Source organism: Hypomesus nipponensis, chromosome 11 (assembly GCF_054491055.1).
Source record: "Hypomesus nipponensis isolate SF chromosome 11, ASM5449105v1, whole genome shotgun sequence".
Taxonomy (NCBI): Eukaryota; Metazoa; Chordata; class Actinopteri; order Osmeriformes; family Osmeridae; genus Hypomesus; species Hypomesus nipponensis.
Window position 1 is genome coordinate 10806041 of NC_140371.1, and position 23916 is coordinate 10829956.

The 23916-nt window shown below is 42.9% G+C and overlaps 1 protein-coding gene across 1 annotated transcript in view; it reads right to left on the reverse strand.

Annotated features, from left to right (window-relative positions):
- The window catches only part of lrmda (leucine rich melanocyte differentiation associated), a 185307-nt gene extending 161391 nt beyond the window's left edge, over window positions 1–23916 (reverse strand). The window contains exons 1-2 of the mRNA XM_084709532.1: window positions 23678–23916; window positions 22994–23094 (exon numbers count right to left, since the gene is read on the reverse strand). Coding sequence (XP_084565658.1) covers window positions 22994–23094; window positions 23678–23719 — 143 coding nt within the window. The 5' untranslated portion in view covers window positions 23720–23916. The remainder of the gene's footprint in view (window positions 1–22993; window positions 23095–23677) is intronic.

Here is a 23916-nt window from a genome sequence, read left to right on the forward strand (position 1 = left end):
AAAAAAAAAAAAAAAAAAAACGAAGCCTATGTTTAGACATTTCAAACCGGCAAAGAGCGGCCATCCATCTTGGCCACTGTGCCCTGTCGCTGGACTAGGGAGGGGTAGGCGACACATTATCACCCCCCCCCCACCTGACCAACTGTCAGTCTGCCTGCCTGTTTATGCCCAACACTGGTCAAACACACTTAAAAGGGTATATTATCAATTGAGCATTTCTCCATAGAAGCTTTAGATTGATATACTCCTCTGCATCTGCCTCTGCTATCCGCCTGCTCATCTACTTTTATGCTTTCAGGCTGGCGGGCGTTTACAGGCTTTTAACCGTTTCATCTTATCCCACATGTTATTTCCCTTGGTTGGTAATGTGTGCGCGCGCGACTATTTAAGTCCTTATTTAAATGAGAGATTAAAATAGATAAGCTGGCAGACATGCTCAGTAGCAAAGACACCACAGTATCGTATTTGAGCTGAAAGACTTTTGTCCTGATTGTTTACACTTCAACTCCGCCAATGATTTTCATTCAGAAATCAGCTTGAAGTGTTTACCCTCTCAACAACCCCACTAAGAAGAACTGCTGGCAACCTTTCACACAAAAAACAATCATCAGTAGCAACGAATAGTCATTTCCCAGAGTCAAAACTCAGATAACTACAATATACAGTTGGGTCACAACAAAAAAATGTTTTTTAAAGATAAATAAGTGAAGGCAGTGTCCTGCCGTTCCCTCTTCCTGCGGCGAGATCGCTGCTCTTTTTGATGTAGTCGCCTGTAGAGAAACCTTGTTTGGACAGCCATGGGGTGGAGCTGCCAGGCTTATAACTCTGCCCCAGAACACAGGCGCACACAGGGCAGCCCGCAGGGGTCCTCTCATCGGCAGAGGGAAGGGATTCCATCACCTTAGCGGGTGACAAAGGCACAGTATTATTACAACCCATCAAGGAAACTCCAGCTGACAATAAATCCCAGAGTGCTTTACAGTGCAGACACGGAGCACGGAAGAGGGCCACTGAGGAAGAGAGGAAGGAGAGAGAGGAGAGAGAGAGAGAGAGAGAGAGAGAGAGAGAGAGAGAGAGAGAGAGAGAGAGAGAGAGAGAGAGAGAGAGAGAGAGAGAGAGAGAGAGAGAGAGAGAGAGAGAGAGAGAGAGAGAGAGAGAGAGAGAGAGAGAGAGAGAGAGAGAGAGAGAGAGAGAGAGAGAGAGAGAGAGAGAGAGAGAGAGAGAGAGAGAGAGAGAGAGAGAGAGAAAGAGAGATGGAGGGGGTTAGAGTGAGAGAGATTAGGGGGGGCCTTCTTTATGGGCAGTAAAGTCCTCAGACTGTCCCTCTGGCCCAGGGGATTTTTATTTGATTTCTTCTCGAAATGGGCAAACTTTTTAAGGGTGAAAACACTTCATTATGCGATTCAGTGAAACATCCTGCCATTTGTTCTCCTACTGTCACATTCCCAGCAAACTCGCCTCCTGACCTCTTATTTTCATGCACACACATGCGCAAAAACATCCCACTTTACTTAACCCATGCAACTCAGAAGAAAACTATGCCCCGGGCACGGTTGGCAGTTAGCAAACAAGTTACTTCAAGAGTGGCCTGTCAGGAAAAAGGGAGCTAAGAAAGAAAGAAAGAAAAAAAAAGCATCTAAAATAATAACTGGTCTGATTCTGGTCTGGTTCTGTGGTAGAGACAGGGCTGCATGGCCTTGTGTGAGAAAGGGGGAGGAACATGCCTAAGTTATTACTGCAGGAAGGCAATCTGTCAAAGCCAGGCTGTTCTGGCATAGCCAATACCACTGGTGAGATCAGAGAGTCAGATTCTGCTTGCAATTACTGCTAAAGGACCTTGAATGCAGCCAGCCTGCTATCAATTATTTCCCTGGCCCCAGACACTTGGAGCTGTCAAAGCCGTACTGTCTTCTGTTTTGTAACAGTATGGGAGAGGGCCCTCGGAGGCACAGAGAAGCCTCGCCTTGGCTCGCAACGTTGATATACTTTTTTTTTGTTGTTTTCATCAACCCTTGCTATCGCGGAATGGTAAAACTGGAATGGTTTAAACTAGTCTGCGCTTCAATTTATTTGTATCTTTTTTCCCCTCTATGCATGCTTTTTCTTCCTCTCTCAAACTACTCCCATCCCTCTTTGAATCTCCGGCACCCAATGTGGGGAGGGGGGGGGGGGGAGTGAGAGAAAGACTTTCAGGCTGACAGCTCTGACCTATGTGTTTATGCTCAGGTTCCCAGTCATGTTCATGCACCCTGGGTAGTTGCGGTGTGCAGAGGGGGGCCGAGGGGGGCAGAGGGGGGCCGAGGGGGGCAGAGGGGGGCCTCTGTGAGGGGGCACGAGGATCCTCTCTGCCCAGCTGCACACACACACTTTCATCTTAACAGGTGCACTGGGCAACTCGACCCTTCCCACACGTCCACTGCAGTTCGCAATATCAGCAGAGAATTTAATGATTGGGGGGAAAAAAAGAAACTACATTCTTAATAAATGATCTGCTCTTGACTTAACCCTGCATTTCCAATTAGAGTTGGATAATGACTGTGATCAAGATTATTAATAGCCTAATGAGAAAAAGTGAAATCTGCATGCATTAATCATTTATTTATCTGACTGCATTTTACAAGGCATCCTTCCATCCTTCTGGGATAAAGGACACGAGATAGAGAGATTAATCATTTTTCCGTAGAATGACAGCACTTTGGCCTTCTCTGCCCCCATCTGTCCCCCGGGGCAAGCCCCTGGTTCATCCAGAACTGGAGCTTTGGCAGAAAACGACAGATTCCCCACCCCCTCCCCCTCCCAACCCTGTCATTGCCAAGTCCTGGGACCTCATCGCTGAAAATTACATTCTTATGGTAAGCAAATGTGCACTAAAGCAATAGGGAAGTTTCATGGAACTGTCAGGGACGAGGGGAGTAAAGGTTATTTTACCCTGTGGGTCGGTGAGTAGAATAAGCCTCGAAGGCAAGTGATGCTTCTTCTGTGTGTGCGTTAGCTACTGCGTAGGTTCATGTGTGTGTGTGTGTTGGGGTGAGAGCCGGGTTATTGTCATTTAAGCTTCCCAAGGTCGACTGCCATCTTGAGTGCTAATATTAACTCTTCATTCTGACAGGGAACATACTGCAGGCATGTCTGTGAAAGGTGGTTCAAGCTACAGTATGGGAGAGCTAAGATTTTAGTAGAGTACATAATTAGGTATGTGCATACTGCATGTCATGATCAGTAACCAGATCACTGTAGAGGTTGTGGCTAAATGAATCATACCTTACAACAGTCTTTTCCAGCTAGGAAAGGCTCAGTATTTTCCCCTGGGTATTGGGCTGGCCAAGCATTACTGATCTTGCGAGGCTGAAGACCAGTTGAGATGGAAAACCGTGTGTAGGCTTGCAAAGATGCTAAACAGGTTAAACGGCTCAAGCGGGATTTCTGTTTCCATAGTCTTTGTCAGTGAAAGACAATGAAAATGAATAGCATTGCAAAGTGATACGCCCCACTACACCTCTTACTGAACTGTAATCCACCCGCCAAATCTCCCCCGTCCCATAAAAAACTGTCTGTAGGATTGAATTCGAATAGCCTAGATTTCAAACAAATTTGCTGACTCAATTTGATCTATTACTAGTCATAAGACATCAACAAATAGAAGTGAAACGTCGTCTTAATCACCCTCTCGGAATCAAATATTATTTTTATTTTTTTTTATTCGAGATTAACAACAAAAGCCAATCAAATTCAAACACCTCCCTAAACCAATATAGAAACTGTTGACAGACTTCGAACAGGTGAATGAATTCAATTTACCCTGTACGTGGATACTGAAGATTTTGTTTTCATCAGAAAATGAAAGTTTCGTCTTAAGCCCTTGGGTTTCTTTATCTCTCCTTTCTTCAATGGGTTTAGTCATGCACAGAGAAGGTGCTTAGAACTTTCCAAAGATTACCCTGAGAGGAAGAGGGAAACTCACTCAGTTAGAACCTTTTGTGAAGGGTTTACAGCTTAAACCCGTTGCCCTATACATCAGTGACCCCTTTTTCCCCCAAACTCAAAAGTTTCTCTCAACATCAAACTCAGGACAATCTTTTGATTTCCTGCTAGGTGAATGGAGTTTTAAGTCCACAGCTGTTGGCTTCCTCAGACAAAGGGGGGAGGGGGGGGGGAAGAGTGTTAAGTCACCAAATTTATCATGACTGGGTTTTACCTCTCCTGTCAGAACAATTTTTCTTCCACATGCTAATTAGCAATATCTTACACCCCCTCCCTCCTTGACACCCCCCCCCCACCTCTTCTTCTTCCAGTTCTCCACACCCTTCCACATCTCCCCCTCCTCTCCATAACAGCATCTCTCTGTGGCTTGAGGCCTTCACTCTCTAGGGAAGACCAGGTTAGTGAAAACTGGCAAAGCCCACATTACCAAACCACATCAAATGCAAGAGTCCCTTGGCCTACATTTGCCACCTCTCATGAACAAATCGCACGCAACAAGAGGTGTTGATCAGCTATTCCGAACTTAACAAGTACATATTATCAGGTTGGGAATGCCTCAACAAACGTGTAGGGATCAGAAAGCATGCCACCCTCTTGGCAAATGGGTATCTGAAAATAAAGACCTCCTAAAACATCGGAGGAAAATGACTGGGTGATATGATGTGTCAGTTGAAAGGGAGGTTTTCTGGAAATGTGGTGGTGGATCATCGCAGTCTTACGGTGAGAGGAGGGAAGGGTCAAATGAAGCCAAGATGAGACATCATAATTCATACGCAGACCCGTTAACCAGTGGGAGTCTTTATTGACAGCAAAGGCCTTGTATCTGCACTGAAGGCAGTAACTACATCCACATCTGCTCAGCTGTAAGTCCTTACCAAAAGATTTTGGCGACAGGCTATGTGGAAACTTTAGTTGGGCAGAAACTTCAGACTACTTCGAACAATCAATCTTTCAAAACATCCTACTGTACAGTTTGGTGTGTGAAACATGCAGCCTTTCCATTACCATTTAGTAATGCATGCATCGTTAGACACTTCTGAACATTTAACAACTCAATTAATCTCTGTTAATCTCAATTCAAATCAAATGTTTGAGTGAAAGCCTCACCTAGATGTAATATAGAAGGGGAAAAAAAACATTCCACAAACTTGTCCTTGTCTCCCAGAAGCGAGAGGGGGGGCTGATACATTTGACATGATAAATATTTGCAGCATCCTAGTTCATCGTCTAGCTGCTTAATCAGATATAATGTCTTCCAACGACATTTCTTTTTCCCCCTTCTGCTCCTCAGATAATGGCAGACACCGACTGCATGCTGGAGATCAGAGAACATGGCCGGCGAGCCTCGCCTGCTACCATCCATCAGACCCCAAATGGCTTCCCTGACACTCCCACCAGTCATTTCCCACCTCACGTGACCGCCATCTTGAAAATAGCCAGAGAGAAGAAGGGGAGAAAAAAAACGGATGAAGGGTGGGTTGGGAGACATAAAATAGGGGGTTTGAAATCACTGCCAAATGTTCTTACAATAGGATTCCAAAACACACCATCTGGTAAGGTGGGCCTGCAACACATTCCAGGTGGACGGTGGGAGTGAGTGAGTGACTTCTCTTGTCGATAGCCCACATCTGAAATCTTTGACGCACACTACCCGTTCCCCCCCCCTCACTCACACACACACACACACACACACACACCCTTTCTAGCACTCTCCTTCCTGTCTCCCCACTAACCCCCTCCCTTGAGCAGAGGCCAGAGTCAGATTTATAACAACTGTCAAAGTCAGGGATGACAGATAAATTAATCTTCTCTTCATGAGTTTACATCCCAGGCATCTGGGCTGCTGAGCTGGCCCTAACAAGCGTCGGGTCTCTGCGAGCTGTCTTTTAAAGCTGATGTTTTCATGGCCAGAGATGAATTACCCCGTCATGAGAATCTATTTATACAGCAGTTAGAGGATGGGACGTTGGATCCAGGACAGCGTGATTTCAGGGGTTAAGGTCCCCATGAAGCATCTGTTAAATCTGGTTCTGTCAGCCAGCAGTCCAAACCGGATCCATACAGAGGAGCTTTTGTTTGGTCGGGTTGTTTTTGTGTTTTTGGAGCTCAGTAGACTTATTACTTCTTGGTGGTCTGACCTCTCTTATCTGTGCTCAGTCTGTCCCCAACATTCATCAAATGGAGAGTCTCCCAAGCGAAAGCTACCGTTGCCCACCTGATCATGGCCCCATTAGTGAAACGGCTCTTACTGGCTGTTAGCTACAGCAGAGCAAGTGTAAAAGTTCATACTTGTCATCCGAGGCTTCAGACTGGTTCTGTGGATCAGGCACCCCCTATGGATCAACCCCACGGTCCAGCTCAAACAAAACCGTAAACGCACTGGGTACTTCCAAATGGGGCTTAATGGAGCCAAGTATGTTTGAACCTTAGCATGGGAGATTTCTCATTCTCAGTTTAAACACGTTTAAGTAATTTCTTAGGAACGCAATGAAAGCAGTAGGCCCTTGGGCCTTGTGGAAGGCTGCATAGAACTGAGACATGGCTGTAGCAAATTGGCATCATTAGCCTATATCCATGTCCGCACACCATACTTTTATGCAAATACAGCTGGAAAAAATACACGGTTAAGTCACGGTGAAAGGTTCACGCTGGACCTCTGCTCAGACACACTACAATGGAGAAACTGTGACCTGCACCGAAGCATTTCAGACTTAAGTTGTCCCTCAAACTGCTGACAAAACCCAGTCCACGACTTTGCTGGTGAGGTACACCGTTGTAATTCATCTTAAAATGGATCGCCGTGTCACCTGGACTAACACTTCACTGAGAGGAGCCATCAATACATTTTGTCAAAAACTGCACGCTGCGCTAGACGTGTCATCAATCACAATTTACATAAAACAAAGAGCTTTCTATATGACAGCCAGTCAGAGCGAGGCCTGCTGTGGGGTTGGCTCGAATAAAAGGAGACGTTTCATAGGTCCACTGAGATTCCAGTCATAGATTGTAATGTCGATCTCTTAACCAATAGGTTTTGGCTCAGAACAAAACAAGCAATAAATCAGTGGTACCCGGCTCATATTGCTTCTATGCATTCTGAGGTGAAGCTAATCTTTAAAGGACATGGCCAACCTCAGTTTACTGTTGAGTAATTATTCTCTTCACAATCAAAATACAAAGACAGTGAATGTTATAACAGAGGGATCAATAGTTACATGAAGATTACATTGAGAAGCTGGTAGAGCTTTGAACAACAAGAAGAGAAGTCTATTTTGGACAGCTGTAAAAATGACAGATTCTCTCTGATGTCCAATAATATTTACACACATTGTGTGGACCAGAAGGAGGATTTGAACGTCATTTACCTCTACTAATTACTTAATCAATCCTGTTCAATCAGCAAAACCAGCATCGATACCAAACACACACAAGAGGTTATTCCCTCAATATATTCTAAAATATTTGTTTTTCTCCAGATCTTTTTGCCTGAGGACCATATACATTTTTTTCTACATGTAGAAAAGGTCTATAAAAGCAGAAAAAAAAAAATATATATATTTATGTTTGCAGATTGGTTTCTTAAATTATGATTAGGACCAGAGAATCTCAAGTATGTGTTATTGTATTAATATTGTAATTTGCCTATATGCTATAAGTGGGTTGTTTGTGGAATAATGTATGCAATACTGTATATTTCAACCAACTCAATCATTTAGAAATGTCAAAGTAATCCATCCTTGATGAGATTCACTGAAGAGAAACACTCTCTGGGCTACATACTAAGCTTCCTTTTGCTCACTAGACATTTAACAGTGTGTACAGCGTGCACTCGCATACACACACACACACACACACACACACACACACACACACAGAATTCAATTTGGAACCCATCATGGCAAGTGCAGAGGAGGACAGGAAAGTCATATTGCTATAATGCTCAGATTATCAATCATTTTGACACTTTATTGGCTTTATCACTGTACATACCATTAAAATGATGTCTGGACCAGATTGTCAGGGGGCAAAACATTAAACAGACCAGGATTAAAATGCAGATCCCAAACAACTTTTCCTCTGCTGATGATATTCCACGGGATTGAGACTACTAGGCAACTGACTTTGGACATGCCTGTCAGAAAAGACACCACGTCAATGGAGGCATGCTGACAAGAAGATAGTGTCACACTCAGGAAATGCAGAGGCTTCTCTGTATTTATCACCGGCTGTAGTCAGTCAGTCAGTGCACTAAAACGGCGATAACAAATGCTGGGGCAAAATGTCTATTAATCTCCCCTTGCACTCCTCATCAGACCTCATTGGCAAACTCCTTAATACCACGGCTTGTGCCCCTGAAGTCATTTTGGTGGCTCTGGGAGCTGGGAGGAAAGCAAATATCCATAATTCAAAAAGATCTTGACAGCTAAAAGGTTGTTAATGATCGTTTAAATGCTAACACTGTTGCCGGTCTAGCCAGAAGAGCCATGAAGCGGAAGAAATGTCTTGTTGCAACCTTTAATTAAAATGAAGGAATTGCAAACAACCAAGTAATTCTTTAGCTTTTTTGTTTTCACCTCTTTCCAAAACCAAGTTCCTGGATACTGGTAGAACAACCAAAACGAAGCACCTTGGCATTAAGGAAGAGAGGTTGACTGCACTGTGCATTAACACAAAATACCCCCAAATTTTGATGATCTATCTATACAGCAGTTAGAGGATGGGACGTTGGATCCAGGACAGCGTGATTTCAGGGGTTAAGGTCCCCATGAAGCATCTGTTAAATCTGGTTCTGTCAGCCAGCAGTCCAAACCGGATCCATACAGAGGAGCTTTTGTTTGGTCGGGTTGTTTTTGTGTTTTTGGAGCTCAGTAGACTTATTACTTCTTGGTGGTCTGACCTCTCTTATCTGTGCTCAGTCTGTCCCCAACATTCATCAAATGGAGAGTCTCCCAAGCGAAAGCTACCGTTGCCCACCTGATCATGGCCCCATTAGTGAAATGGGCGTTATTGGTTGTCGGCTACATCAGAGCATGTGTAAACTCATACTTGTCATCCAATGACTGACTCTTCATTTAACTCACCCTCTATGGTTATGGGTTCAATTATAGCAAGAACGGGAACTGGTGTCCTGTGAATGTATTCATATATATATATATACATATACATATATATATATATACACACACACACACACACACACATACACACATATATATATATACACACATATATATATATATATATATATATATATATATATACACACACATATATATATATATATATATATGAATATGTGGATATATTAAATATGTTTATGATCAACATTTTTTATATATCCCCAATGGAAATGAATTTCCTCACAAGGTTAAGCGGTTACAAGTGTATGGATGAAGAGAGACGTTAGGGCCGAGGCCTACAACCCTACCGTCTGCAGTCTTTCAAAGAAGAAGTGATCCAGACAGATGCCTAAGATACATTTCCTTTTATGTTCAACCACGATCTGTTAAGAAACTAAGAATACACAACAGCATTCACTGCAACCATTTACACCGGGAAGTCACACGGTGAAGTGTGAGAACACTAAACCGTCATTGTAGAGAAAGCTACAGAAAGCTAAACATCCTCCACCGCCTCAAGTGTTTAGCACGAGGGGGGAGCATGGCTTAGCCTGATATCTATCTATCTCTCTCTCTCTCTCTCTCTCTCTCTCTCTCTCTCTCTCTCTCTCTCTCTCTCTCTCTCTCTCTCTCTCTCTCTCTCTCTCTCTCTCTCTCTCTCTCTCTCTCTCTCTCTCTCTCTCTCTCTCTCTCTCTCTCTCTCTCTCTCTCTCTCTCTCTCTCTCTCTCTCTCTCTCTCTCTCTCTCTCTCTCTCTCTCTCTCTCTCTCTCTCTCTCTCTCTCTCTCTCTCTCTCTCTCTCTCTCTCTCTCTCTCTCTCTCTCTCTCTCTCTCTCTCTCTCTCTCTCTCTCTCTCTCTCTCTCTCTCTCTCTCTCTCTCTCTCTCTCTCTCTCTATATATATATATATATATATAGAGAGAGAGAGAGAGAGAGAGAGCGATATATAGATATATATAGATGAGACCATTTTCTTTCTTTTTTTTGTCAACTTTGACCTCTGAACACTAAATGGTAAATTAAAAACCATTCTTGGCGGCACAAAATCCCAGAAATCTTCTCAAATGTCTAAATGTGGTTGGTTAGTCCATGTCAACTCAATGCCGGGCCCTAATACTGTGATGGGAAGCGTGTGGCATCCCTTCTTGGTTACGCTGATTACAGACAACAGAAGCATGGTTCATATTGCATCGTTATAATCAAACATCTCATTGTGCAGAAGGCTCTTGACATTGAGTTGAAATGACGTCCAAGATATTTGGTGGTGTACATCTGCGACGGCAAACAATGTTACCCTTTCTGCCTGGGAGCAGAAAGACATCTGTCAGATTCTCTCCATACTCTCTGCTCCCTAAACACAAGACATCACAGCTTTAAAATAATGATGATATCATCCCAAGGCTGGCATTTCCCCACAGTGCAGCTTCATGACTGTGGCAGGCAGATGAGCAACTGAACACACTCGCAGCTCGGTTTAATTTTCCAAATCTCTTACACACGTAGTTGAATATGAGATGATCTATGGGGCTTAGCAATACAAGCAGCGAAGCCTGCCGAGGCAGCATCATCAGACTAATTCCATTCATTCCATTTATGGGGGGGGGGGGGGGGGGTTGCAGGCCTCAAAGTCTTCTGTTCATTGTGTTGGAGTGAAACATGAGTTCTCTTTTCTGGTGAACCCATTTACCACTTAATGTGCATTCATTCCACGCGAGCGCTAAACAATATGTCCTGGTATGAATCGTATATTTTAGGCGACATTGAATACGAACAAAACCCTGTGCCCAGAGTAGGTATCTCAGATCCCCCAATGGACCCAGGGAGGAGGAAAAGGGAATAGACAGCACTGCACCTAAATCATCTCAAAAGGAGGGACATGCCACTGAGCCTCTGCGGTGAAGTTGCACGTGGACACGTAAACAGCTAACTTCAGGACACCAGTATCTCATGACCAAACACAAGATCCTTTCTGCCAGTTCCTCATTAGGAGGAATCCCCCTCCAGCGGATCACAGTGAGGGCACAGAGGCTGAAAAAGGCAAATTGTCGCTTCATCAAATCTAACAGCCACCTATGGTTTAGGTCACGGTGCGTTCCAAGTCTCTGATTGTTGTGCAACAGTACATTAAATATGTATGTCAAAGTGGGGAAAAATATAAACAAAAAGGAAAAGTGGTGTAATTTCAGGTAAGATTGACAAGGACATAATGGATGTATTCCAGTAAGACTGAGTAGCGATCTTCTCCTGTACTTTTGCTCTTTAATCTCCCCACAGACAAAATGAATCAGCTGACTGAGGCCATATTTCTGTCTTCTCACAAAGGGGAACTGGGAATAGGGAAACTCTCCACATTATGAAAGCTATTATCTCTAGCCGCCAGTTTCGTTGTAAATGAGACAGAGGGCTGGTAAACCAAGACTAATAGGCTGTATGAGAAGGAAAAGTAGGGGACTGGGTCAAATTCCCCCTCCATCTCTCCCTCTTCATCAGTCTCTTCCTTATTCTTTCCTGTCTCTTTCTCTGTCTCAGTCTCTCGCTTTCCTTGCATCTCCGTCTCAGTCTCAACAACACCTTTATACCACCCCTGCATACATTTGGAGGGAAGCAATGAACAAATGAGTTTTTTGACAGACTCATAAATGATACTAGCTCAGAAAAATGTTTGACAGGTATTAAAGCACCCAACCAATAGGGTGGAGTCATTTGAGGTGTAAAATATTTTGAAATAAAGTGTTGTATATGGAAGACTTGTATTGAGATTGTAGGGTGGGACTCAGTTTAGAAGCTGGGTCAGGTGTATGACTGGACCCATCATGCATTTAGTAATTTTTTTACCACTGAACTCCCCCATAAATACAAACATAATGATCATCCAAAAATAGTCATATTACTACTCATAGAACCAAATAACATTTTCTAAATGATTCCTTTGTTTCATGAAATTCTCCAAATAATCCAGTAGCCTAATCTTTAAACCTGAAGCAAAACTCAAATGGCACCTATCATGAACCAGACCAATATAAATAGCCGTCTTTGTAAAACTACGATTACTTGATCTAGTTCATCAAAGGGGGAAAAAATCCCTTTAAATCCTTGTTGATGGTGATACACTCAACCACACATCCATCATGTCAGAGGTTGCTAGAAGGGCTCCAATTTGTGGTTACAATAAAAAAAATCATTCATCCCATTTCCCCAAAAACTATCATCAACAGGGAATGACCAAAACAGGCTCTTACACTCTTACACTGACACAAAGGAAAAAAATACACTGACAGTATGGTTCAGTTGCACAATGCAAACTATAGCTTAGAAGGCTATAGTGTTTTGAGGCCATCAACATATTACTGAAGACAAACATTAAATGTTTCCCTTTCTCACAAAGAAATACCTTAATATTTTGTTGAAATTCAGCTTTTACTTGCATCACCTACCCTTTTCTTAAAATTGGTCCATCGAAACCTCAGCTAGCTTCTGGATATTCTTTTCAATCCTCTGCACCTGGAGCACCCTCCACTAGTGTTACAACTTCAAAAACAGCTCATGAAAAAATCAGGAGGCCTGTCTGACATGTGTCCCCCTGCCCTGATGGCATGCCAACACCAAAGGCCAGCATTGATTTTCTGTAACGCCGGCCCAGATTAGCCCTCTTCAGGGATTAGCTGCCTGTGCACGGCCTCAGGGTTTGCTATAAAACTAATAATTAATTTAAACAGCTGGGCCTGGAGAAGGATACACTCACTACACACTGTAAAGGGGGCATTGTAGGAGCGACTGACGGACAGGAGCTTCAAGGGTCGAAGGACTGTGTGCAGTTTGTCTCCGCAGCCTGCTTTATGATGGCAGCAATGATGACAGCAATGATGACAGCAATGATGACATGATGCCCGCTGCCTCAAGATGGCTTCCACACACCAACTTTGTTGTGTACTGTATAGAGAAACTCTTGTTCAGCCGTTTCGATCGTAAATGATAAAACTACTGTACTGGAAGAGAACCATCAAAGTGGATACATAGCGCTTAACTTTTGATATAGACAGAACATGGCTTAGTTGACTGCTCATCTTGATTGACAGGCATGTCACAAGACAATTACGGGTGATGGGGAGGTGCTTAACGGGTGTGAGCAGAGCAAACACAGTCCTTTGTTAAGTCTTCACACTCATACTCTGTCTGAACCCTAACAGAAGGTCAGAGTGATATACGGCAGTGAGGAGTGTCTGGAAAAGAAAGCAGCCATGTTGTTCCTAGTCAAGCCTTGTGAGAAGAACAGGACAGAAGATCCATTCATGGGCCTGTAAACAAATGGTCTTCCCCCAAGGTGCCGCGGTGTTAAGGTTTTTATGACATGTGAAGTGATGCACACACCTAAAGCTGTGAAAAAAGAAAGAAAGCTTGTTGAATTAATTCATAGTTTAAAATGTAGTGGCCCTTCAATAAATTATGCACATGCATCTCTCCCCCCAAAATAAATAAAAAATAATTGCCATTGCCTTCTCTACCACCGGTGAAATCGTCTCTTTACCTGGCTACCAATAAGTGCTGCCACAAGATAGAAAAATAAAGGGATTTCTCTCCCAGTCCAACACTTTCATCTGATTGACACACAAACGGCCCTCAGATCACAAGTCTGCAGACACCTGTAGAAGTGCAGTGTGTTCTCCGGAGGATTCTACCACACCAACCTCCCTTCCTCTCCCTCGCCTTCTTCCCCTCTTCTTTCTCTTGCTCCTCCTTTGCCGTTTGGTGTTTTGAAGCGTCTCCACACAGACACAAGGGTTCTGAGGGCCCAAGAGCCCCCGGCTTCCAGACAGAGAAAATAAAAGAGTGTTTGCGCCCCCCCGAGTACTAAAAGATCTCGTACCACCATCACTATCAGGGGAAAACTGTTAACAAACACCAAGTGTCTGGATAGACAGCGAGGGGAGAAGATCCAAGGAGTGTTTGGTCTGCTGATCATACAACCACTGTGAGCTACCCATTCAGTGCCTTCACAGATACAAGCATACTGGTGATCAGCATCATTACATACATGGCTTTAGTGGTCAGACAACTAAAAAAATGGACTCTTGGTCTGTCAGAACACGAGACGTCTTCTCCGGAGAAGACAAGTCAGACGCCTGGACATGAAACACGCCATCCCTGTTTCTTACGTGCCGCAGATATATATATTAAAAAAAATACAAAATACTTACACAAAAAAAAAAAAATGAGGCAACGGCCCACTGATGTCTTGCAGCCTGGCCATTAAAACCGTTTTCCTTCTGATGGATCTGACGGATGCATCTGCTACTATTAAACCGACATATTTTTGCCTCTTTGTGCTTCTGAGGTCATTGCAGATTCCTGGGGTTGTTCCCCATGCTGTCCAAATGAGGTAAACACTGAACAAACTGAAACAGTTAGGTGGGTCGGGGGTCATGTTGTACAGACTCTCCTGCTTAAACACTATCAAGCTCTACAGTAGGGATGGTGGCACAGTTAACAGGCAGACAGTTTTATAAGCGAAAGCTGTGAAAGATTGGAAATGGAAAGGGGAAATGTGCTGCAGCTGTGTCAAGAATGTGACACAGCTGTCCAGAGATGGACATGGTTTAAAGTATTCTGTGAGGTGAAGCAGTGGAAAAACAGCCCTATCTAGCCCAGACCAAGATTACAAAGCAAGCTACTCAGACAGTCCGCAAGCAGGCCTAGTGTAAAACTACATAGGTGGCAAACCACAGTTACACATGACTCAAAACACTTAAGTCACATGACGCATTTTGGGCATTCTTTATTGTGAAGATGTAAAAGTGAAGTCGAATAATGATGATGGCCGTGGGGGTGACGTTGTCTAATGACAGGGTTCTGACAGCATTTTATGGTGGTGGGATTTATTAATCTACTGACAACCTTTATCATGTTCCCTTCTTGAAAAAAAACAAAAAACAAAATACATGGCAAAAGCTGCAACCATCTTACAAAATCTTGGCTCAATACGCCCATGTGTCTGTCTTCACTTTTCCACCCCAGACTCTGTGAGGCTGGGAGTCACTGAGAACCATGAAGCAACCAGAACTGCCCAGGCACTACCAGGGGGAACTCCTTTGTTCTTTTTCCAGGCATTTTTTTCCCCTTCTTTTTGGGACACATCCAGGGGAAGTAGCAGTATGGTTCCAGTATGTTCCATGCCTCCAAGTTACTTACATCATTAATCTGTAGTACGGCCTTTGTGTGATGGGAAAATGTAAACAGAAGGCCATGATAAGCTCATCTCAAGTCTCCTTTCCTTCATCTGCACTGATAAGCAAAAATCTAAACATTTGATTTAAAGTGAGATAGGACTGAAAGACTATTGATGAATTCCCATGACTTGCCCATAGCCTAAAGTATCAACGCTGTTATTGGCAACAGTGCCAGTCCTAATCATCTGCCTTTTAACACACACTTAGAAATGCACACCCTTAATGTCAAAACCTGACTACGAATTAGCTTCCTACTAAATTGCTTACTTACTAAACATGTCACTAATGAATTATACATAATTTTTCCTTCTTATTTACATGGTGTTACAGCAACATTTGAGGGGTGGTTATAAAGTATTTCATATGTGTTTAAATATGCACGAGGATATCAGGATCTTGGCTTAGCATGTGGCTACAGTCGATGTTTATGCAATTTTCAAGGGCTATCAAAATAAGTAAAACATTTGGACGGTTTGATCTGAACTTGTCAAAATAGAAGAGGGAGGATGTCCACACTAGCCCCATCGGGTCACCCTAGAAAAAAGATCCATCCCTCCTCTTGCACTCTGGTAAAACACTATGGAAACATATTGTAGATTTTAAGAGCCTTTTTATTCAGCCAGACTGTGTACTAAAACTAATTGGATTTCTGTCAATGGAAAAAATATCTCCCTGAGACAGCTTTGAACTCAATAGCTTTGAGTGTACAACTTTAATGAGGGAGTGGGACCTCACCACATGCCAAGCGCTAGGGAGGAAAATTAAATAGGTGGTCAGCATAAAATATTTAAATAGCACGGTATCAAACATTTTTTTAAATGATGTCAGGCCTGCTCATTATGTCCAGAAAGGCAGTGAATTAAGCTATATTTAGTGGGTGATAATTGAAATCATAGCTGTAGTCATTACCACTGACAAGTTTCTAAAGAATACCCAATAAATCCTTTCTTCTGAGTAGGGTCCCTGTGACAGATGGTTGTGTTAAAAAAACATAAAGTACAGAAACAGAAACAGAATCTTTCTCCTTCTCTCTGTACACTCTCCCCCTCTTTCTCTCCTTAAAGCCAATAAAATGTCAGCTTTTATCCTTCCCTTCCAAAGTGTTGGCTTGGTGTCAGCAGGCTCTTCTAAAGTCCTGCCACCGTGAGCTGAAGCCCTGTAAATCTCTGTGTCACTGGCACGCCATCCGTCTTGGGATATACAATAAAAAACGTGACGCAGTCATAAAAGGAATGGCATCAGTGCCCAGTATATATAATGTGAACAAAAGGGGCATAAAAGATGTTCCATCCTGTTCCAAATCCAACACCACAAGATGGCCTAAGATTAGCAAGAGTTCGGTGGAATGCTCTAGAAGCGGCAATGGCGACCCAACACTGATTTACTGACAATTCCTCAGCTGTCAGTGAGCTTTTGTCGGGTTGTAATATAGAGATAGGGATTTCTACAGTAGTGGTGAAAGGAGCTGTACAGCTGGAAGTTGACTGAAGGACTAGTATTGTCTCCTTAGGAGCAGCCCAATTCATGATCCCATGACCATGGGACTAATGTGATTACGTCAACATGGCTTCTATATGTGTGTCAGCTATATCTGGCAGCATGATAATTGTTGAACAGACAGATTACCATCAATCAAGCAATAAAAAAGTGTGTGTGTGTATATATACATAAAAATAAAAACACAAGCCTGCTTGACACGAGTCAGCATCAATGTAATCTGCAATACATTACTCTCCATCTTAACCTTGACGAGAGAACCATTGCAAAGCTCCAAAAGTGACCCGGCGACAGCATGCTCCCCGTCATTACAACCACAGCAGTATTGTTATGCCATCATCATCAGTATTACACTTGACAAGCGAAACACATAAAAAAATCACAGAAGAGGACGACCATAAGGTTTCGTTTCTCTAACCTGACAACAGCCCCCTCCCACCCATTTACACACCCCATACCTGGCCTTCTCCATTACCGTCAGAGGTAAGTCAACAGAGGGCCATAAATAAGAACCAGATTGCTGCGGTTGGGCTGCAACATGCGGAAGACACATTTTTTCCATCAGATACAGGATTGTCATCTAACCAAAACACAAGAGTGCATGCCTTGCCCGCGAGAACATTTCAAAACAAATTTGGACAGGCCGTCTTATCTTCTACCTCCCCTTGGCTGGACTTCCACAATGGGCCTGCCCTCTCACAGTGTCCGATATCGAGGTCCTTCACTATGACAGGAATTGATCTCATGGTGTACCGGTGTAATTTGTGATCCTGGTGTTGAATGCATGAATGTGTTTGAACAATCTCCTTCTGAACGAAGTTGCAGTAATGTACCATAGGAGCTGCATATCTTGACTGTTAAGTAACATCTGATTTTCTTATCCACAAATGGGATAAGGGATACAGGTTTCAGCAGGCATCCTAAATAGATGTACTCAAATTGGAGAGATGGAAAAACAAGACTAGGAATCAATTTACAGATCTAACGTGTTTTCCATTTTCCTGATTTCTCCGTCTCCTCCAGCACTTTCCCCCGAGTAGTCCATCAGAGAAAATTGTTCTGATGAAAATTAAAAAGGGTTTCAACACCGACGAATTTATGTGAAATAGCACAGTTCCAGTTATGAATACATTATTTCCTGGCAGACCATGTCTCTCTCATATTGCCTTTATAAATCAATTTAGGCTTGAGAAACACTGTATCTTGCTCAATTCATGAGACACCGATCTAGTTATTCTCGAATACTACCCTAAACAGGCCTGATTGACCTGATGAAATACATTTCCAAACCGGCACCAAGCTTCCCATCACCCTCTGAAACACACACATGCACACATATTACAGTTAAGTGATTTGAAGACTTCATACAGACATTTCTTTCATACTCTCTCCTCCTTGCTGACACTTCATCTGCATACTGGCATCTCGGCAGATTGAACACTCAGGCTAGACAATGACAGCATCTCTGCTTCCCAATTGTCACTTCTCGTTCCAGCCTGGGCGCAAAGCCTCTTCCTGGGCTTGAGCCAATAACAGAGCCTCCACATCCAACCAACCCCCCCCCCCCCCCCCCCCAACATCAAAACGTCCAGACTCTACCTCGCGCAGAGAGAAGCAGGTGGAGTGCTCCGAATCGGTGACACTGATTTGTCAATTAACAGGACCCTTCCCGTGTTGACACACAGGGACTTGTAAGACGGCACGGTGCCTGTGACGAATCAGGAGAGACAGATGAGTGAGGCCTGAGCGGCAGAGTAATACCATAATGTGCTTTAGATATGAATATGAAATGACACAGCTGACAGGCCATACAAGGGTTTATTTCATTTCCCAGTGTAAAAGGCCTCCCTACTTTGTCTTCTTTGTTCTCTTTTCATCAGACGACTTACATCTCATTCTGACAGCGCGGCGACATTTAGAGCACTTTGGTTTTTAGAAAAGGGAGTTAGCATGCTTGATTTGTCATTAAAATGCAAAACGGCTGCCATCAGCACCGTAGCTTACATGCACAGGTAAGGGTTCATCTGCAATGCAGCAGCTTAATATGGGGTCCTATCTCCACAGCTTCAGAGGCCACGGTAGGCCAGATTGTATACTGAAAATACTAAAGTGTCCCAGGTTCAACTGCTGAATACATCTATATACTGTATATAATACTGTATGTATTTTTTGCTTAGCAGTCTCTCAATTCCTTTTTCCCTTCCTACAGTGCTACACTGGTCTATCTGTTCCACCATGGCTCTTATTTCCTGTACCATCATTTCCTTAAATGACTGTCCATTCTCATTGTATTGTTGTGTTATCATTGTATTCTTGCATTTTCATTGCATTGTTAAGCACTTTGTATGGCAATTTTGCACAAAAGGTACAATATAAACAAAGTCTGATTTGACTAGATATGTATACATAGACAGTATATTAACACCTTCAAGACATCCCTTGGAGACACTAAGCTGCCAGACAACATCTACAGGCAACATCCTAGTTTTTCTTTTGTTCACACAGTTAGACGCCATGGCAAACTAGCATTACAGCAGTGCTATAAAACTGCCGTGGTTTTAGTGATGAAAACGGTATGAAACAACATCCAAGCATTTCCAACAAGACATGTCACATTGTTTGGACAAGACAACTATGGGGAGATCTCAGCACTTTGTGCGAGGACCAAGGAGAGGAGGACAATCACCAGAACGCAATGCCATGTGGCTGATGAAATGCTCTCGGAAGTTTGCAATCTCCATCACAATCACAACTTAGATTAATATTAAAAGCTCATTAGAGAGAGCAGGCGGATCGCTGGATAGCAGGCATCCATCTTTATCTGTGCAGGAGTTACAGTATACTGCGAGGACGGAACTGAATCAGCAGGATGTCAAGGCAAAATAATTTCTAGAAATAGATCAACTGAACTGAATCATACTCTTGAGATGAAATGTGAAACTGGAAACAGAGCTCTGTGAGAAGGGCCCTCTCCTGTCTTCCTTGGCTAAACAATCCGGGACTGTTTTGCTTCAGTGTCATTTTGAATCGGAGAAGGAAGTTGTTTCCGTTCGAAGCACGTGAGTGTTCCCACTTGGTCGCAAACTTGGGAGACTTCTCAAAAGATGGCATGTCACAAGCGATACTGCTGCAGGTAACGGTTTCGGGGTACCTTCACGTGACCGAGGTTTAAGTGTACACAGTCGTGGAGAGGGGTTGTGCCGACAACGGACTCCCTGTTGCCACGCGGCATCGCACAAACTGAGACAAAGCGGAAGGCACAATGATCTCTGAGTCTGTCCTCGACGACACTTTCTCATGGAGTCACTCTCCTCTAGACACCGATGAGACAGCCTGACAACTTCGAGGAGTTGGTGAAGAGAAAGGGAGAGGTGTAGGTGTGACAGACTGCTCCTCCTCCTCCCCCCCCCCCTCCCCCAACTTCCTCCTGCCCCGGCGTCTCTCTCTCTCTCACTACGCCCACCTCAATGAAAGCCTCTGCCGTCAGGGTGACTCCCTGTCACATTCGAGGGCGAGGGCTGTCAATTTGATTCGACGGAAACAAGCACATTAGGCACGAAACTTTCCAACAATGTTCCCAAACGTGACTCCGGGAAGATAGCATCGGACTGATGGGAGTCCACTCTGTTTATCCTTCCGAAGTGGCTTCTGTCAAGCTCGCAGAAGACCTGGACTGACAGAAAGGTAGTCATGTCCTCGAAGCACTGGTGCTCTTCTCCTTCAGGAATGGCGCTGAACAAACGTCTTGGTGTTCTCCAACATAAAGGAGATAACGGTGGGGGAGAGGGCTTTCTCATAAAGAGCTCTTCTCCTCGGGAACAGACTTTCCATTTCAATCAGGGAGGCTATGTTCTCTGTGTTGCCTTAAAGACCTTTGTTTTTAGCAAGCCCTACGGCTGAAGCGCTGCATTAGCTCACATTTAACCCGTGGGGATCTCACCCCTACAAACACTGTAACTGCTGTTCGCTCCTCTAACCCTATATCTCCCCCCCCCCACACACACATTACTCTCTGAGGGTTGAGGTTGGTTTTAGGTGCTGATCTGTGGGCATCTGTGACAGCCTATGTGATATTGCTTGTAAAAAGTACAGTACACAAATACAATTACATATGATTTGATTTTAGATCAGGCTTGTTGCACCAAGAGTTTGAAGATATTCTGTATCATGTACAGTTTACTTTATCCCTCTTGCTAAGTTATTATGCATGGTAATTTCATAGCATAAGCACAGGATGCCCCCTTATTATGATGTGTGACTGAGTGTGTTTTGGATTTAATACCTACGGAGACTGGCTACGCTACCACTCCACTTCCTGAGCTTTGATCACCATCACATGTCATCCCTCTAAATTAATTTCTCCACCCAATCATAGCCTCAGGGAAGAGTCATGCGGCTTCATATCATGTCAGAGTGGATATTTGGTGAAATCAAGTTAGATTTTTCGCAAGATCTGTCCAGAAATCTAGATTGTTACCTTACGACCTTTAGATGTGTAAAAAATGTTAATGGTAAATGCTTATTGGAACAAAATGTGTAAGGCTATACAATGCATGTTAGCAGTTAGGAGTCCATCAAACAATACCAAGATCAGTACTAAATGGCTTGGGTATACTTGATTGCTCCTACTTTGCTCATCTGTCCGTACAATCCTTTGAAGATCAGTAATGATTTCTGGCATCCAAGATTCGCCCTTAACCAAATAAAATATTTATGATTTAATAATGTCAGAGTTATAAATATTTGATTTTGAACATCAAGTTTTTAATGTGACACATTCAAGGATAAGAAGTATATAATGCAAGCCTTGATCTCTGTAAAACCAACACATATTACGGCTTATACAGTCATCTATAGCAGCTAACACGTTTCCATGTCTAGTCTGGGGGGGGGGGGGGGGGGGGAGAGATCTAAAGTTTAAATACTGCTTTGGCCATCCTAGTAATTTATCTAAACAAAGTGTGTATGGAGTGGGTATGGGTGTATTCATACACAGAATACATATTACATCAGACCTAGAACATTGAATATACTCCAGCTTTGGTTAACTGAATTTGACCTACTAGGCACACTATGCAATACTTTGCTCATTAAAGTCAGTTATATATTAACATAAGAATGCTATTGAATAATTTACTGTATGGATTGGTCTCCCATTGTTAATTGTTGAATGACACTTCAAGATCCAACAGCCTCATGTGACACCCCATGACCAACCAGTCTAACATTGCGAAGCCTGCAGTATGCACATCATAGAACATTACCTTTGTTTGGCATTCATGTGGGACCATCGTGTTTGAAGCCGTAATAACAGATGAAGAGGCAAATCATATTCCTGCAAGCCAGTGTTCGTTTTTTCCATTCGTAGTGCTTCATTAGGAATGTTAATGCTCTGATAAGCACACATTTATGCACGACACCGGGGCAGCGCGATATTTAGCAATTATTAATGTGACAGACTCAGGCGCATAGCGAATCAATTAAACAGAAGAATCCACATTTCCAAGCCAGATAACTGCCCCAAGACGACAATTTTCACATGACAAAAAAAGCTCCATTCAGGGCCCTTCATAGACCTGACAGATCAAGAAAGGGTCTGAAACAAAAGCACCTTATAACCATCATCTTTCCTTTTTCACTTGTCAGATAAACTTTGCTAGTCTTGCTGTTGAGATGGCTTCCCCTCATGAACCAGCTGCCACTAGGTGATCCTTCTTGTCCAGAATGGAGGAATCTGTTATCCTATTTGCCCCTGCATTAGCATGTCACATGTATTGATTAGGCCTTTTGTTTAGCCTAAGAGGGAATCCGACGGAGCTCTTCTGCTCTCAAGGTCTGATGCTGACCACGTAATGCACAAAACACACACTCCATTTCAATTGATGCAGCGATTCACTTGCCAACAACAAGTGCAGTGATGCAGGACTTAACATGCAGTTGATAATATTGTAATATGTGAGTCTGATTTTATAATAATATTAGGTCCAAATGACTGAGCATATTTATTAGCAACCATCATGTCTAACTAAAGAGTGCACATCCAGAGAATGACATGCTCAGCACAAATGGATTGGTCTGGTCAGGCAACATTTCTAAAAGTACAGCAAGAATAAATGTATACAATAAAAAGTGATGGTTAAACCATCACTCATTATTGTCATAGACTAATTTACCTTAGCTGATTAAAGCTGAGATCTAGCCTTCTGGCAAAGTGTCCAAATCTTTCACCAAGGAACTCTGGGATTTCTGTACAGTCATGTCCAATATAGGAAACCTTAAATATCAAAAAAGGGAGAAGAACAGTTTGTTGTTAAAAGATAACTAATGAATATGCAATTGCCTGAACATTTCCATAGTCAACCTTTTTTAAAGTGAGAATTAACAGGAATTGGACGAGTAAAATATACCTGAAATGTTAATTGTACCTTTTGGTTTGAATGTCTGAACTACCTCGGCATTGTCGAATGCAACTTGAATAATTAACTGTTTAACTTTGTGTTTTGGTTCTTGAACCTGCTAAAGTTTTGGTGTGCAACAAGCTAAACAGACTAAGGACGCTGAATGTCTATGTCCAGTCATTGCATATAAATGCTACAAAGCTTTCAGATTTAAAAGCAATGTTTTGTATCAATTATCTAAAGGTTACAAAACATGGTTGAAGGATGGAGGTTCTCAAAAGTTGTATTAGGTCACATGACAATGTGACGGTGATTCCCGCTCTGTTTAAGATACTGTTACACTTATTTGAGCAACGAAGCCGACTTTGAAAACCGAATGTAGCACATTCTTTCAGTTTATATCACACTAAGAGCAAAAGACTTGAATGTAAGTGATATTTAAGTAGAATTTTCACTTACTTGCGTTCCATTCATTGCAACCAATGATTCGATTTGTGCCATAACTGATGACAGGACAACTCTGCTCGCTGCGTGATAGTAGTTTGTTATGAGACCAAAACCACCAGAAATCCTTATTACCGAGAAATAAAGGAATACAACAAATTACGCTAAGAAGTATCTTTCTACACCAGTTTTTTGTCTTTTAGTAGCCTACTTGGCGTTCCAAATGTACTTCTTCCGCGTGCTTGTAGTTCTCA